Below are 16,622 nucleotides of genomic sequence, written 5' to 3' on the forward strand. Positions count from 1 at the left end.
CAAGGACACGCCCGGTCCAGCCTGAGTCACCTCTAAACACCTCTTCTTCTTCTTCTTCTTAGTATTCTTCTTCTTCTATGAGCACCTGTGACTGTTCTTATGTTTTCCTACATATACTGAGTTTCCAGTGTATTAGTTACACCTACATTGTATTGCAGTCTTTAGATAAGGTACACTTTATATGTTTACAATTACAGACTGTAGCCATGCTTATACACAACAACGTTCCCTGATAGCTTTGTCCATTTCTTCCATTTTTGGCCCCCATTAAGAGGTGCCCTTTTAGAGACTTTCCTCTCACATATGCAAAAAAACACCTTCAAATGTATCCTATTGAGACCCTTCGTCCTCATATGAGAAGATTCCATTACTGCTTCTCTGCACCATGATACCTAATGTTTTGAAGGTGTCCTTCCACTAAAATCCACTTTTTCTTGTTCTTTGTGAAATATTATAGGTCTCCCTGAGTTGTATATACATGCTGCATATAAAACTCTTCCTCAGCCTCCCTAGTCTGCAGTAGCTAGTAAAAGAAAATCCTCAGAAATACGAGTTGATCAGAGAGATGTTAGGGTGGTGACGTCAACCAGAGACTTTATGGCCTCGCCCACCTCGGCTCAGGACCGCCCACAGGCAGCACTGAACCCGGGCTGGAACAGAGCCGACACTGTCCCAGTAGCTAAGGAGAAGCTAACAGCTCTGTTTACAGCTTCTGTTTACAGCAGCTAGTTAGCGTAAGCTATCTTGTGTAAGTTACTGTAGGTTTTAATTGTATCTCTGGTTGATTCTGCGTTTTATCAAAATTTTAAATGTACACTAGCAGACAAACCAAGTCTCCCTGAAGCTGAAATTTCGGTAGTGGTTCCCTGATGCCCGCGCGTCACATAAATTCCCCCGGAGGTGGGGGTAACCTCCCTGAAATCAACTTTTGCAACTTGGGATGTCTGCACTAGGGAAGCACAGTTTGAGAAGGCAGCATGACTGAACATTACACTTAATTGAAGATGGCGGGAATCCCAGTCAAACGTTTCTACAGCCAGTCTAGACAGAAATGTGTAAAAATTATCATCCAATTTTATGTTTAAAATTAGTTTATTTATTTAGTGTAGAAATTTTGTTCTTGGACTAATTGGGTGCTTCTGATCCCAAATGGCAAGGATACTTTTTACTTTTCCCATATGAGTACATAGTTTTTGCCGAAAAAAAATATTTTACAAAGACAAAGTTTAGTTTTTATACTTGTTTGGTCCTACTAATCCCAATCAGCTAGTAGAAATTAAAAAATGCACTCCAAGCAAAAGACTGAAGAGAAGCATAACCACACAGGGGCTGCAGTCTGTAATAGTACACCTGTAAAGTATACTCATATGGAAGGTGTGTGTAATAACACAGTTGGTGAGTGTGGATACAATGTGGTTAGACCTAATAAACTGGTAACCCAGTGCACACAACCACACAGACAGACACGGGTGACCTGGGCTATTACAGAACACTGTCTTTTTGTCCTCTTGTTTAAAGTATGTTGGGTAATACACCGCTAATGACTGGTCTGAGGTGTTTAACCCCTGTGTACGCATTCTTCACCACTTTTTACACTCTGTTCATCTCTTATTTGTTTAACACGCATGTTCACACTGGCCGTTGTTACGTTGATGCTTTATCTATAAGGTTATCTATAAGGACGTGAGTATGTATATCTAATTTAAACTGACGTTTGTCACTGTGGAATGAATAACAGCTCAGCATGAATTTGAGACACTGTGCAGCACCACTAATCCCGAGTATAAGGTTAAGGTTAACATACGGATGAGCATTATTTTTGGCATCACCAGCTAATGTTGCTAATAATAGCTTGCTTTTGTGTTTCTCCTGTTTCAGGATGTTCCGTTTTAGGCCACAATATCAGATAATAGCTAAATGAGTCTGGCTCATTTGGTTTATTCTCTGTTTGACATTTGGACAGCAGGACTTGTGTTTTTAAGAGCTTTTCCGGGTTGATGTGAATGTGTATGTATGTGTTTTTCTGCAGCTATGTGTTGGCTACAGTGTCAGAATGGAGGTGTGTGTCAGAGACCAAATATATGCTCCTGCCCAGAGGGCTGGATGGGTCGCCTCTGTGAGGAACGTAAGTTCTACACACACACACACACACACACACACACACACAAACTCAATGCACAGTACATTATATCACCAAAATCAAGTCTGACAATCGATATTGGGTGCTGGTGATTTTCAGGCCCTCAGGTGGCACTCAAGGTTATAATAGTTTTGAATTTTCCATTATAGTTACATTTATTTGTTTTCACTTTTTCTCCTCCAGTTTAGTTAGTTTTAATTAGTGGGTTTTTAGAGAGGGTTTTCTAGTTTTTATTAGTTTTTATATATATTTTTTATTACTGCTTAGTTTTAGTTCTAGATATAGTAGTTAATTCTAGTAATAGAATACTTTGGATTATTTGTGAGATGCAGGATTTAAAAGGTGTTATGTAATAAAACCCAACCAAAGAAACCATTTTAAAAATATTCAGTTACTGTTGAACAATTAACTGTCCACAAAAACTCTAACCATCCACAAGCTAGCAGCCTTAAGTGCAAAAAATATGTTATACTGCTGCTTAAAACGAAGAATCTGACTCTCCTTCGCTTGCAGGATTTTGGCACAACACCTCCCACTGTAAAACTGCTTTAGTGGAAACAGAGCTTATAAGTAAATTAACAAACACAAAAACGAAGGATATTCTATCTTTATTTTCAGTTAGTTTTAATTAGTTTTAGAAACACTCAATACAGTTCCAGTTTTATTACCGTTTTTTTTAATTACTGTTTCTATTAGTTTCAGTTAAGGAAAATGTTTTTTCACTTTCAGTTTTTTGTTATTTTGTTTGTTTTTGTTTTGTTAACAATAATATCCTTGGTGGCACTGCATTGAAACCAGGCTGTACTGATTCTGTACTGGAAATCACTGCATGAGCTCAGAACACCTAGCTAACTAAGAACAGAGTAACATAGCTAACGACCTAGAACCTATACAAAATAGCTCAATTAACTAGCTAACTAATACATTTGTAAATTTAATACTATATTTAATAACAAATCTTTAGATAGGGAATTAATAAACCTATCCACCTATTGGACACAGCTCATTTGGGATACTGTGAGTCCCTGAATCTCCTGCTTGTTGATGTTTTAAAGTCACATAAGGCGTTTTTTTTTTAAACTATGTTTTAAGTTTTGGAATCTTGGAAAACTTTAAATTGGGGCTTATCTTATATTCTGTGCATCTCACCTCACAACAGGTTTTGGGCGTGTTGATATTGTCAGTTTAAAATCAATTGTGAGAAATCCATTATGAAAAGTGTATAGACAAAGTCAGCTTGTTGTCCTCCAAGAAGTGGGTGTGGCCTAAATTCGCTTTATCTCTATACTGGTAGAAAACCAAAGGAATTTGGTCTGGATTAGATTGTGCCATGGACATAATGTGACTTGTGACCTTGTGTTTGAAACATGTTTAAACAGTATTTGGACTGTTTTGCAGACAGTCTGTTCAAGTGTCAATCACTTCTTTCCTAAATGCAATGCTGCCTTTTAACAATATAGCAGAATAATATTTTAATTATTGATTACTGGGAGAAATGTAAAGACAAATGTAAATACTTGTTTTTATAACACACACATAATAATAATGATAATAATATTGATAGTAATCTCACATACACACACTGAAAGGACCTGCACTACACACCCAATACCTGCACTACTGTTACGCTGCACTGTCATACACACTTTAATTCCCCAAGAACTGGGAACTTTAAGAACTTTACCAGCCTTAAGCTAGATACAACATTTGCACTACTGTTATACGGGTTCTATTTATATTGTCACTTGATCTTAATCACCATTAATATTGCACTATTATCTTCTGTCTCACAAATGTCTATTGTGTTTTTGTTGTATTGTACATATAGTGTCTCCCACTCATTTAGATTATATTTTTATTTCTTTTTATTTCTATTTATATATCTATTTCACCCCCACCACTACTGCACCTTGTTCTGTCTCATGTATGTCTGTGTCCCTGCTGCTGTATTGTACACATAGTGTCTCCCCTTTTTCTTTATTATCCATTATCTGTACTTGCTGTAAAATTGGGAAGGAGAGTAACGTAATTTCAATTCTATGTATGTCCTGTACATATGCAGCATTGACAATAAAACTACTTGACTTGACTTGACTAGACTTGAAAAAAAAAAATGTATTCTACCTCTTCCAACTCATCCTTTTACCTCATTTCAACTGTATTTTCATAAACCCTGCCTTTCACACTATAAATATATATTTTTTCTCTATTCTCCCAGTGCCTCATCTCAGCTCACCTCTGTTCTCTGTCCTCAGCTAATCTGATCTAGCTCTACTGGTGTTTGAGTGCAGCCTCAGCTAACCTCTGCTCTTACATAGCCAGCATACCAACCAAGTGTGTAATGTGTGAATAATAATATGGTATTGGATTCAGGGTGAATATCGTTGCTGTCCAATGAAAAACAAGCAACTTTACAGGAGAGAGAAAAAACCTTCTAAACGTTCAATGGAAGTCAGTGTAAAAAAATATTATTTTAGGTCATTTTGAAGTATTTCTATTGGTCCATTTATTAAGAAATTTGTCTGGTTTGTCTGTTCAAATGATTTAGTAAACTTAAAATCGACAAAAATGGAGATACTTGTTTTTCATTGGACAGCGACGATATGCTAAGAGCAGGTGTAAGCTAGGAGACCTTGGGCAAGACAGTTCATAACTACATGTGCTACATCGTATCATACACAGTATCATAATATATCATATAACATATTTAATAATAAAATATAATATGATTTATGGGAAGATTTAAGGCTATTTTTGTGGATGTGTTTGTCACATTCATTATTTTGTTACACTATTACATTATTATTTAATACAAAATGTTGCCTTGTGTTGGAGGGTAAGGTACTATTGCTTACAATTGTTTAACTTTTTTTTTTTTTTTTTTAAACTTTTATCCTATATAAATGTTTACTATTAGTTTTGTTGCAGAAGTACATTCCTGAAATAAAATATTTTTCAGTGTTTTGTAATATCACCAATTACACCAAGAATATTATCTTTATCGCAAGAATTACTTTGTAATATCATGATATTATTTTAGGGTCATATTGCCCAGGTTTGGCCTTAGCTGTAAATGTAATGAACAGGCACGCTCAAACCTGAAACAGAGAAGCAAAAACAAATAAGCAGTAAAATATAATGTAAAAAGAAGATGAGCTCTGAAAGAGAGGGAGAGAGTAGTTTAAAACTAAAAGCAGGTTCAAATAAATGCTAAAAGAGGTCAAAGTGACTGAGCAGAATCTGAATATCAGAATAAAGGGAGGCTGATTAAAGCTGTGTGTTCAGCAGCCATCTATCAGCTGACTGTCTTTCAGTGTCTCTCACTGCAGGTGCAGCTCACAGCTGGTGAGTGAGATAAAAGAGAGAGAGAGAGAGAGAGAGAGAGAGAGGAAATGAGAGATAGAATATCTGGCAAGGGAGAGTGGAAGGGCTGAGAAACAGGAAATGTGAGAGAGAGATGGAGAGACGGAGATTAAAACATGAATCGTGATAAATCATGAACAATATTGTGTGCTTTTATTTATGGCCAAAATCTTCCAAATGTTTTCTGACAAACATGTCCTGAGTATGGAACAATTAGAGAACAATCAGGAATAATTCAACAGCTCATGATTATGACATTTATAAAGTACTTTTTAAACTCCAAATCAGACAAATTTGTGACAGTATAGAAAATAAAATACAAACCCATTTTTTTAACATTTATTTTTACTTTTATTTGATTGCAGACAGTATGAACCCAAGATAGTTCATGCTTTGTCTGCTCAGCTTCATTTAATTTATTAATTATTAATTTCATACGTGAAAATCATTTCAAGAACAGTTGGGAAATCAAGTAATCATGACTCGGTACAACAGCAGTATCCAGAGTCTGTGAGAAGCAAATATGAGCAGAGGATCCCCAGTTTGTAACAAATGCATGAAAAAAAATATTGCAATACCAGTATTATTCAAAGAAGGAATGAAAGCATATGAAAGGGTTGGCATATATATATATATATATTTTTTTACTTTGCATAAATTATTAAAAGATTAATGGAATCTAGAGGTACTTCAGTGCATTAAGAATAAGAGTGCAAACATAATCAGATCACCTGTGGTATCTGATCTCTCAGACGGCACTGCATCAAAATCCATCATTCAGAAAAAGGAATTCCTTTGGCAAAACTTTTTCAAACACTTTATTACAGAGTTACGTTCACATTCTTTAAAGTGTTGTACGAAGGAATGACTTTACAGAATGTTAAATACTTAACTGTCCCACCTTTTTTTTGGAATGTTTTACAGGCCTACCATTAGAAATCTATGTATATCAGAAAATTAAATTAAGTTTAACAGACAAAACACAAAATATCTTGGGTCCATACTGTCTGCAATTAAATAATGTGACAAAATAAAAGTAAATGTAAGAATGTTATATGTTTTATTTTTTGATTTGGGGATTTATGTATTGAATATAGAACACATGCATGACCCTGTGGCTTTAATGTTTGTGTGTTGCAGCGATCTGCATCCTGCCATGTCTAAATGGAGGACGCTGTGTTGCTCCATACCAGTGTGAGTGTCCAGCAGGTTGGACTGGCACACGATGTCACATTGGTAAGCTTACGTGTTAGTGTGTTTGTGTGTAAGTGAAATTGTACTGTGGAAATTATATTTTATATTTGAGCAATAATACACGAGAGGGAGTGCTATAACATGTAATATTGGCACTGCTGTACTGCGATCGTAGGCACGAGGCCGCACAAACCTTCAGTGTGTTATTGCAAGTATACCACAATTCCTTTATCGCTGAGAAAATACGACTTGTTTGGTTATAAACACTCTGCGAGTTAAATTAGTTCAATTGCTGCTCTGTTTGTAGCTGCGCTGTTTGGTTTGTAAGCGCTGCATCGTTGCTAGGATAACCTGTATGTGGCAGAGCAATACATGGAGAGCTTCGATTACAGTGCATTACTGGCTGATAACGGCACTCATAGATCGTCTCTCAGCCAATCACATTGGCTAACAGGGTCGGAACTAAGTGTGGTATAATATACAGTACTCTGTTACGAAAGAATATGCCGTGTGTAGGTAGAAGGTAAAATTAAAAGAAAGCACATAAAAGCACAGTAGTTTTCTGGACAGTATTTCCTGCTGAGGTATTAGTAGTATTGTAGTATGTCTGATCACATTCAGAAGTGCATGTTCAGACAGGTAAGTTCTCTGCATGTGTCCTGCCTGTGTCTGAGCACACTGTGCTAAACTGATTAACATCAGGAGTATTAGAGCATGATGCAGGACTTGGAGCTGAACAGCGGAATAGTTAACAAGAGTGCCGATCACCCGGGGCGATGAAAGAGAGATAAAAAGAGAGAAAGAAAGGGATGACACACTCCCGGGGTCATCTTGTGTCGCACTGCTTCTGTTACCATGGCAATGGCCGCTGTGACAACAGATCCTTCATAGTGAGGTGCACACGATGCTCAGATCCTAAAACAAGCTCAGCTGAGTGTGGACATCTGTCATAATTACAGTTTAAATAAGTGATTTCCTCTGCGTTAGTATTGTGAGGGATATTCAGCACAGACTCAGTACACAAAAAAATTGGGAAACGACCCTGTCATTGATTTAACTTTTTTCTTTTTCTAAAAAGTAAAAACCATTCCCCATTAAAATAAGATTTTGCTACCTGTAAACCCGCTGCCATCCGCTTTCTGATAAGAGGAGTCAGGAGGTAGAGATGAGTAGAGTTAAATGAGGATTAAAAAAGACACTTTATGAAGACGCAAGCATTTAGGGGTTGTATTTTATAGGATGTAAGATGAGATAGAGGTATGGTTTCAGACATATTTCACTTCCCAAACTCTAGTTATTTTCATAATACCTTGAGTCTTGAGATTTTTTGTGTCATTGGGTAAGACAAAATCAAAAGACAAAAAGATAGATATTTTAGAAACGAAAGGAAAATAAACGAAAGTGAAAATGCTACATCTGAATACCCCAGCAAGTAATGGGCCTATTCATTTAGGCTATGTCTGGAACATGGCTGCCATATTGAAAGCAATCAGATTCCTTTTCTGATATAAAAGTGTGTCCTATGACTTTTGACCCACAAATGAAAACAAATAAATTAGCAGCTGGCCCAATACTCTTCTCCTGTAAAGTTGCTGTTTTGGAAATCATTTATTAAAGATATAATCTTCACAGTAACCTCTTTTCTGATTCTAAGTGACCTTTCTAAGCCTGTACCGGCGCTGATGATTTGTATAAGGAAAACCATTAATAGCCACTTGGAGAGGAAAGAGCTTGATTAGAGCTGTGATTGCTCAAGAGGAGGTGAAGTCTGCTACAGAATGACATGTCTGTTTTACCTGCCAGACACACACCTTTCATGTGTATTCTTTTGCTCTTACACTGATTAGGCTGCTAGACCTTCTGGCAGCCTCTTTAGTGTGCATCCCTCATTATACCGTATTTTTTGAGAGAGCTGTAGACCTTTAGTGCAGAAGAGGTAATGTTATTGTGAAAAAGCTTGTTAAATATAATTGCAGCACAGCATAGTGCATATCTTACTGCACAGAGATGAACGGTAATGAGTTTTTTTTACTTGGTTTTAGCAATGATATGTCAAAAATGTACACCCATACAACTTTGGAAAAAATAAGAGATCACTTAAAAATTATGAGTTTTTTTTTATTTTATTTTATTTTATTTTACCAAATTAACCCTTGTGTGGTGTTCATATTTGTGTTACTCGTTTACTTTGTTACTTGTATTTAATTCAGCAAAATTAAGCAATTTTAATTTGCTTCACCTAAATTGCAAGCAATATAAACAGCTTACATGGTTAATATTTGCCCTTTACCTTTCTTATGTTACATTTCTTTCAAAAAGTGCTACTCTTTTTTTATTGTTTTTTTAAATAAAATGTAAAAGAAAATGAGTTTAAACTCAAGATTTGAGTAGAAAATTTGTTTAGTTTCAAATTTACAAATAAAGCAATGTTTATTAGCCCTTGGCCAAACATACTGTATGTAATATAAATGTGAAGAGGGGGGGGTGTACAGTGTGTGTTTATTGAAAATGTGTTTTGATATATGTTTTTCACAAAAAATGAGCCAATGCCAATGAGTTTGAGTTAGAAAAAATATTTTTTTAGTATCTTTTTTTAGTATATTTTTTAGTATTTTTTAGTATTTGATGAAAAATGAAAACGGGTCCCACAGACCCGAACACCACACAAGGGTTAAAAACCTCTGAGTTATAATCAAGAGGAAGATGGATGATCACAAGCCATCATACCAAGCTGAACTGCTTGAATTGTTGTACCAGGAGTGGCATAACGTTATCCAAAAGCAGTGTGTAAGACTGGTGGAGGAGAACATGCCAAGATGCATGAAAATTGTGATTAAAAAACAGGGTTATTCCAGTAAATATTGATTTCAGACCACCTAAAACTTTATGATTATGAAATATTTTATTAGTCTGAAAGCTCTGCATCTTTTTTGTTATTTCAGCTATTTCTCATTTTCTGCAAATAAATGCTTTAAATTACAGTATTTTTATTTGGAATTTGGGAGAAATGTTGTCCATAGTTTATAGAATATATATCATATATACCTGAAACTGAAGTGGTCTCTTAATTTCTTTCCAGAGCTGTATGTGATCTGTAGTAATCAAGTCATAATGTATAAAGTTTGCCACCAGTTTTTTGCTGTAGAACCATAAGAGCTTTGAGATTAATGAAGCTAAAAGGTAATGATATTTTCCATTTTTTACATTTCTATGAGCACCCCACTGCTTATACAAGTGTTATAACTTGTATAAGCAGTGGGGTGCTAATAGAAATGTGAAAAGTGTGATGATTTATGGGAGCTGGAGCGAGGCCATGGAACATTTCTATACTGAAACTTGCGTGGGAATTTAACATTCCTCAATCTGCAGCGACATACGTGTACCAGTAATATAGCACAGTAATGATTGTGACCGGCGGCCTCTGGCTGAAATTGTACGTGCGAACAGACACGCAACTTAAAATACAGAAATCACATCCACATTCAAAGCAGAAGCCTCTGTATCGTCGCTACCCAATGAAAAACAAGTATCTCCATTTTTGGCGATTTTTAGTTAACTAGATAATTTGAATTTGAACTGTGCCAAAATTTCTTGAAGAACAGACCAATAGAAATAATTAAAAATGACCTGAAATAAACTCTTTTGCATTGATTTGTATTGAAAGTTTAGAAAAAAATGTTGTCTCTACTGTAAAGGAGATACAGTTTTTTCATTGAACAGCATCGATATGTATATCCCACAAGTCAGTGCAGCAGTCATGTGATACAATACTAATTATTGTCATATGACATGTAGATTACAACTATTTATAAGATTAAACTATTTATACTATTTTTTAATCTGTTCTGAGACAGAATATATTAAAAAAAGTGTCAGCGCAAAACTGTATTACCCAGCAACACTAGTTTTAGTATAGAAATTACAGTCAAATTTCTGAAATCCACTGATTTTGTCTATTCGCCTAGTATAAAACATGCTGACAGTGGCTGAATTAAATATATATTTTTATATAATGTTACTTTTTTTTTTTTTTTTCAAATTTTTCCCATTTTCTCCCCAATTTACACGGCCAATTACCCAACCCATTCATTAGGACTGCCCCTATCACTAGTGATACCTCAACACACCAGGAGGGTGAAGACTAACACATGCCTCTTCCGATACATGTGAAGTCAGCCACCGCTTCTTTTCGAGTTGCTGCTGATGCAGCATTGCAGAGCAGCCAGCGCGCTTGGAGGAAAGCACAGCGGCTCGGCTCTGGTACATCAGCTCACAGACACCCTGTGCTACAGACATCACCATAGCAAAACTATATTACCCAGCAACACTACTTTCAGTACAGACAAACCTCTGAAATCCACTGATTTCTACTATTTGCCTAGTATAAAACATGCTGTCAGTGGCTGAAAAAAAATATATTTTTCTTTATAATGTTACTATTATTAAAGAGTTATATCTCCTGAGTCAGAATATATTGATAAAGTGTCAGCGCAAAACTGTATTACTCAGCAACACTAGTTTTAGTACAATTTCTTACTTTTTATTTTATTATCTTCAACTTCAAACTGCTTTTAATTAGTTTTAAATAAAAAAAATATATATTATCAAACTAGTTCATAGTATTTAATTTACAGACTCAAAACAGAATTATACAAAATTTTATTTTGGGGGACTTTTATTTTGACAGAAATTCATTTTGTACTCTGGCCAAATGTTGCTAGAATCACAGTTCTCTATTTATAGATGCTATATGTTCACTGCATAGGTGAAGTCATTTTGACCGCATATGTTTTAGTGATTTTAGTCATTTCTGGCAGCTATTTTTACTCTAGTGTAAGTTTTTGCTTCATTGCAGTGAAATAATTGACTTGCGCTTGAATATATTTCTAAACTTTGTGAAAGAAAATGGAAAAAAAACATTACTCTTCTTACACAATTCATTATATTAGCTGAAACCTGCAGATAAGCTAAACACAATGAAAGCACCAATAGTTGTGGAACTTCTGATAAAGTCCTTTATGTTATGTCATTGTCTGTGGCTGTGTTGACTCACATCAGGTGTGTTTGCTGTGAGAACAAAGGTCTTTGAGGGAGGGAGCAATTCTGGGAATGTATCAGATTTCTACAGAAGGAGAGAGATTTCTTAAATGTCTTCCTGTTAACACTGCTGTAAATTTAAGCATTTCTCATCTATAGCTCCACCATATAACCTACAGGCTTGGTTGCTTGACTGTTTGTGCATTTGTTGCTCAGAAACTTGACTGCATTCTGTAAAATGCAGTTTATACGCTGACAGTGTCCAGCTAGAAAAGTTATACAGGTCGCCTTTGGAAAAACCTTCCTCAAAATGGGGAAGTGCTGTTTAGAAATAAAGAGTAACTGCATTTTTTATTCTCTATTTGTGTGAAAAAACACAGAGCAGAACAACGATGCATTTCCTTCCTTATTCTGCTCTGTGGTTACACTATGACCATGCAACATTTGTTCACTTTAAAATAGGGTAGTAATCAGAGCCATGAGCTAAGAGTTAGATTTATTTATGATTGAAACCCTGGAAAAAGGAAACTAAAGATTAAAAAAACAGAGACAACGATTTGGTTTTAAGTTGCTTACATTTTAATCAGTGTGCTGTAGTGACCAGAAAAATATATATATATATATTTTTAAATAAATATACATTTGTTTAAATAGTAACTGGTCTCAGTTTTTTAACCAGCAAATATTATCAGACTATAATGTCTGATATTTTTAGATTAGTGAGATGAAGGAACGGGGAAAGTGGAAACACTACAGAGTTCTACCATAATCCTCTGATAAGGGGCATTTTATTTTTTATGTTACCAGTAACAGCTTGAATGAAGATAAACTTTATAGTATTCTTGTGGGAACAAAGTCTCAGTACCACCAGTTTTATTCTTTATTACTATCCTCCGTTCTTTAGTTTAACTTAAATGTTTTTGTTTCACCCTAAAGTTTTTTTTCCACATTATTTATTTCTGTTCAAGATAAAAAAAACTGCAGGTTTGTATTTGTCTGTGTGTGGTAACTCTACGCTGATCACAGTAGAATAAACACAACCTAGGTTTGCTAAATAAGAGAGTCATTTTGGTTGTTGTTTAGTTGGTAATATGAGCTGTATGAGTTAGTCCCAGTGCAGCTCTTTTCCACACGTGACTCTGACTACCTAAATAATTATGTATACAACTAGCAGTTCCAGACTTCTGCTCTTTCATGTAATTTAGGTGAATTTAACCAGTCTGAATGTTTGGCGTGTAATTACTGAATCATTATCATTAACATAAAAGAAATGGTGTAGGGAGGAAATACAGAATTTTGCCAGCAGACCTTGAGGATGAAAAGGCTGTTTGTTACATCTTGATGCGAAACTTAAATTATCATAAATTGAGTCTTATTTTCTGCAAACCTTTTATTTGAACTTATATATTTAAAAAATATATATATATATTTTTTATTAATAAAGGTACTATAGAATATGATTAATATTTTTAGCATTTTTTTATTTCGTTTTTTTAAATAGTACAAATGTGATTTTGGTTGGGGGAGAAAAATGCCCAGATGCAGTTTTACAAACCTATTTAGAATCCTGGTATTTTGCTCCAAATATTCATTGATTCTTTGCCTATTACCATTAGCTCATAAAAAATATATTGTGTTAGCTCTGTTAGCATTTCAGCCTTGCCCCTACTTAATCCCCCTGGTTCGCCTTTGTTGAGTCTTACAGGAAATGAAAAAAAAAGTTGGAACTTACCCAGCTGATGTGTGTTTAGTTTAAACAGAAACAAACAAATACAACCTTGTCAGAAAACTCACGATAATGTGAGAAATAATCCATCCTTATGAATCTGATGAGCAAGAATAAGAAGTGTGAGTGTATATGTTTCATATATATACATGTAAATGTTTCTGTGTTATGCAGATTAAGAGCATGCAGTGCTGTGTGTCTTGTGTCTGTCTGTACTGATGAGTGGGTTCTGCGTGTGTCCTCAGCGGTGTGTTCCACGCCTTGTCTAAATGGGGGCAGGTGCATCAGGCCCAACAGGTGCCACTGCAGTCAAGGCTGGGGCGGTCATGATTGCTCCAGGTGAGGTTGTACACACACACACACAATGGCATGTTTGAGCATGTTCCATTCACTATTGTACATAGAAACGTAAACATTTTCTGTGCATTTATCTATTGTGACATCTGATGACTTTAACCTCTATACACACATGCATGGATGAGTAGATTTGCATTTAACCTCCAACCTACAGGCTACCCTGCCTTTATGATTTCTAGTGCTACTGCTACTTTATTTCATCCGTGACCATCAGGTTTCATAGAACATTCACAGATATGGAAGAAAAAATACTCAGAGTAGAGTCAGAATGCTCTATCCATCTCCATATCTGTGTTCAGGGTTCAGCATAGGAGAAATGCTCTAAAATGAATTGGTATAAAATCTTTGTACATTGACTTCCACTGAAAGTTAAGATGTTTTTTTTTTTACTTTCTCTGTAAAGTGCATTTTGGATGTTTTTTTGTGTAATAGTGATGATATCTCATCTGTAGATTACCTCACATAGATTTGGATTAGTTTAATGCTGGATCTTTATTAGAATATTGTGCTTTCAGAACTTCAAAACTTTTCAAAAAATTACATATGATTTTTCTTTTACTGTAATTTATTTTATTCATCATATTTTTAAGACTTCAGACCACATAAATAAAATATTTCTAGCTTAATCACTTTTCAGTCATGCTGCATGACAGACACAGTTTACAATTTTAGCAAAAATTGATTTGATAAAACATGGTTGATGTAAAGTAGCAGACATGTTGATCTGTTCATGGTGTGCCTGTCCTGTTATTTATCCTGTCCTGTTGAGATACTAAAAGTATTTTAATTACCTTGATGTTTTACCATGACAGGGTGGAGAGGTTAAGCTTTAATTAATATTATTATTTGCTGAACAGTGTGAAGGTGTGATGTCACTGACCTCCAAGTTTACTTTGTTGAGAAAAATATAAACTGTGCCATTTACCCACTTAATATAATTAAACTTAACCAGGCAGCACTACAGACATGGCAAAATACTCCTATATCAAAGAAAACTGTAAAAAGTACTTTAAAGTGAAGGCTAACATTCCAATATATTTGCATATATTTGTTAGTTCAGAGTATGAAATTTAAACTGCTTTGACACAAAAAAAAACAGGAGGCTCATTCTATTGATTTGAATCTGATGGTTTGGCTGATTAAAAGAGATAAATAAAAATAGCTGATGAGCTGCATCAGGTGTTTTAGATCAGGGTAAACACTTTAAACTCTCAGTGCTCAGCAGCCTCACTGCAGGAGGGCCCTCCTGAAGAGACTCCAGCTGTTCTCCAACACACCTGACCCAAGCAATTAGAGCTTCAGAGGCTCACCTGATTCAAACCATCAGCTCAGCACTAGCAAATCTAAAGGTGGGGAAATTCCCATCCAGGAAAAAGAAATTTGCCCCAGGTTTTGTTCTGGATTACCCAACTCTAGGCACAAATACACTCAAGACACAGTCCCATTTCACCCCTTGCCCCTAACACTTAAAGTGGACATGAAACACTTCAAGAATTTAGTATAATTCACAAGATGTATTTTCACTCTAACAAATCTTATAAGTTTAACAGCTGTCAGTGAAACTGAATTAAAAATAATAAGCACTTTATGTAAGTGTAGCGCCATCTTGTCCCAGCGTTGAAAGTGACGTCGCAAGGTTGGTTCTTGAACGCCTAACTAACAACTAACAAACTATAAGCCTACAGTAGTTCCTCAATAGATAATAAAAGCCAAATCATAAATCAAACATCGTTTCAAATGGTGGCCACTTCTGTATTGCCCCTGGGTGTAGTAAAACTGGGTGTAATAAAATTTTATAGGGTGAAGAATTAGAAAAAGATTCACTTTCATATCTCGCCTCTTAAGCGGACAGCGGTTCTTCTGCGGTGGCTAGCGGTGCTAAAGCGCGAGAATCCTTCGGTTAACCGCAATGCTAGGGGTTAGTAGTGAGCATTTTCTAGACGAGAACTATGTAAAGAGAGGGTTTTTGAGTCAGGAGCATTAAGTTAGTCGTTTGCCGGACAAATAAGCTGAAGACCGAGGCTTTTTTCCTCCCTTTTCCTCCTCCAGCTGGGATTTACAGACCGTCCGACTGAGGGTAGTATGAAAGCAGCAGCTGTGAGCCGCAAAGAACTAACGCGCCCACCCAGTAGAGCAGCAAGAGGTACCAAGAGTCTAGATAAGCTGACAGTTAAAAGATAACATAGTTAGCATTAGCTACGTATCTAGCTATCTTACCATAGCTAGCCAACGCTAGTTAACTTGCTAACGCTAACTAGATAAAGCTAGCTACCCAGCAAGCCTTCTAACTTCCAAACTGAACAGTTTATCAACCAAACAGCGCCTGGGTGTTTAATATCCACTTAAATCTTGTACGTTTCATTCAGTCTTAATGGACTCTGGACTTTACATGTTAAATAGCTAAATGTATATAAACAAGCTAGTTAACTGGATGGCAGTACCTGCTGCTGACGGGCTGCTGGAGGGTTTCTGCACGGACTTCACGTAGAGAGAGCAGAGACACCTCCAAAACGTCTCGCTCTCAGAAAAGCATCTAAAAAGTTCTTCTCAGGTTTATACAGGAAAGATCTCTTAGCAAACGGTCCACGTTAACCTAGTTCAGCTTCGTCTTCATCCATAATCTCCACAACCAACAAGCTCTTTTCCTTAACCGTGACCGCTAGCTATGTACCTGGGCTCTTCAACCAACCAACCTCGTGACGTCACCAGTGCTGCACGGGCAAAATGGCAGCGCACTAGCACAAATGTAACAAACATAAATATGTTATAATTTAGTGTGTAAACAGTTTATATATAAAAAATTCC

The 16,622-nt window shown here is 35.9% G+C and overlaps 1 protein-coding gene across 4 annotated transcripts in view; it reads left to right on the forward strand.

Annotated features, from left to right (window-relative positions):
- The window catches only part of svep1 (sushi, von Willebrand factor type A, EGF and pentraxin domain containing 1), a 159,931-nt gene that overhangs the window by 141,379 nt on the left and 1,930 nt on the right, over positions 1–16,622 (forward strand). For 3 of the 4 annotated variants that reach the window (XM_022678486.2, XM_022678485.2, XM_022678488.2), the window contains 3 exons: positions 2,030–2,125; positions 6,644–6,739; positions 13,706–13,799. In XM_022678486.2, the coding sequence (XP_022534207.2) occupies positions 2,030–2,125; positions 6,644–6,739; positions 13,706–13,799 (286 nt within the window). The remainder of the gene's footprint in view (positions 1–2,029; positions 2,126–6,643; positions 6,740–13,705; positions 13,800–16,622) is intronic. The other variant, XM_022678487.2, reaches the window with a different exon arrangement.

Source organism: Astyanax mexicanus, chromosome 8, assembly GCF_023375975.1.
Source record: "Astyanax mexicanus isolate ESR-SI-001 chromosome 8, AstMex3_surface, whole genome shotgun sequence".
Lineage (NCBI taxonomy): Eukaryota > Metazoa > Chordata > Actinopteri > Characiformes > Acestrorhamphidae > Astyanax > Astyanax mexicanus.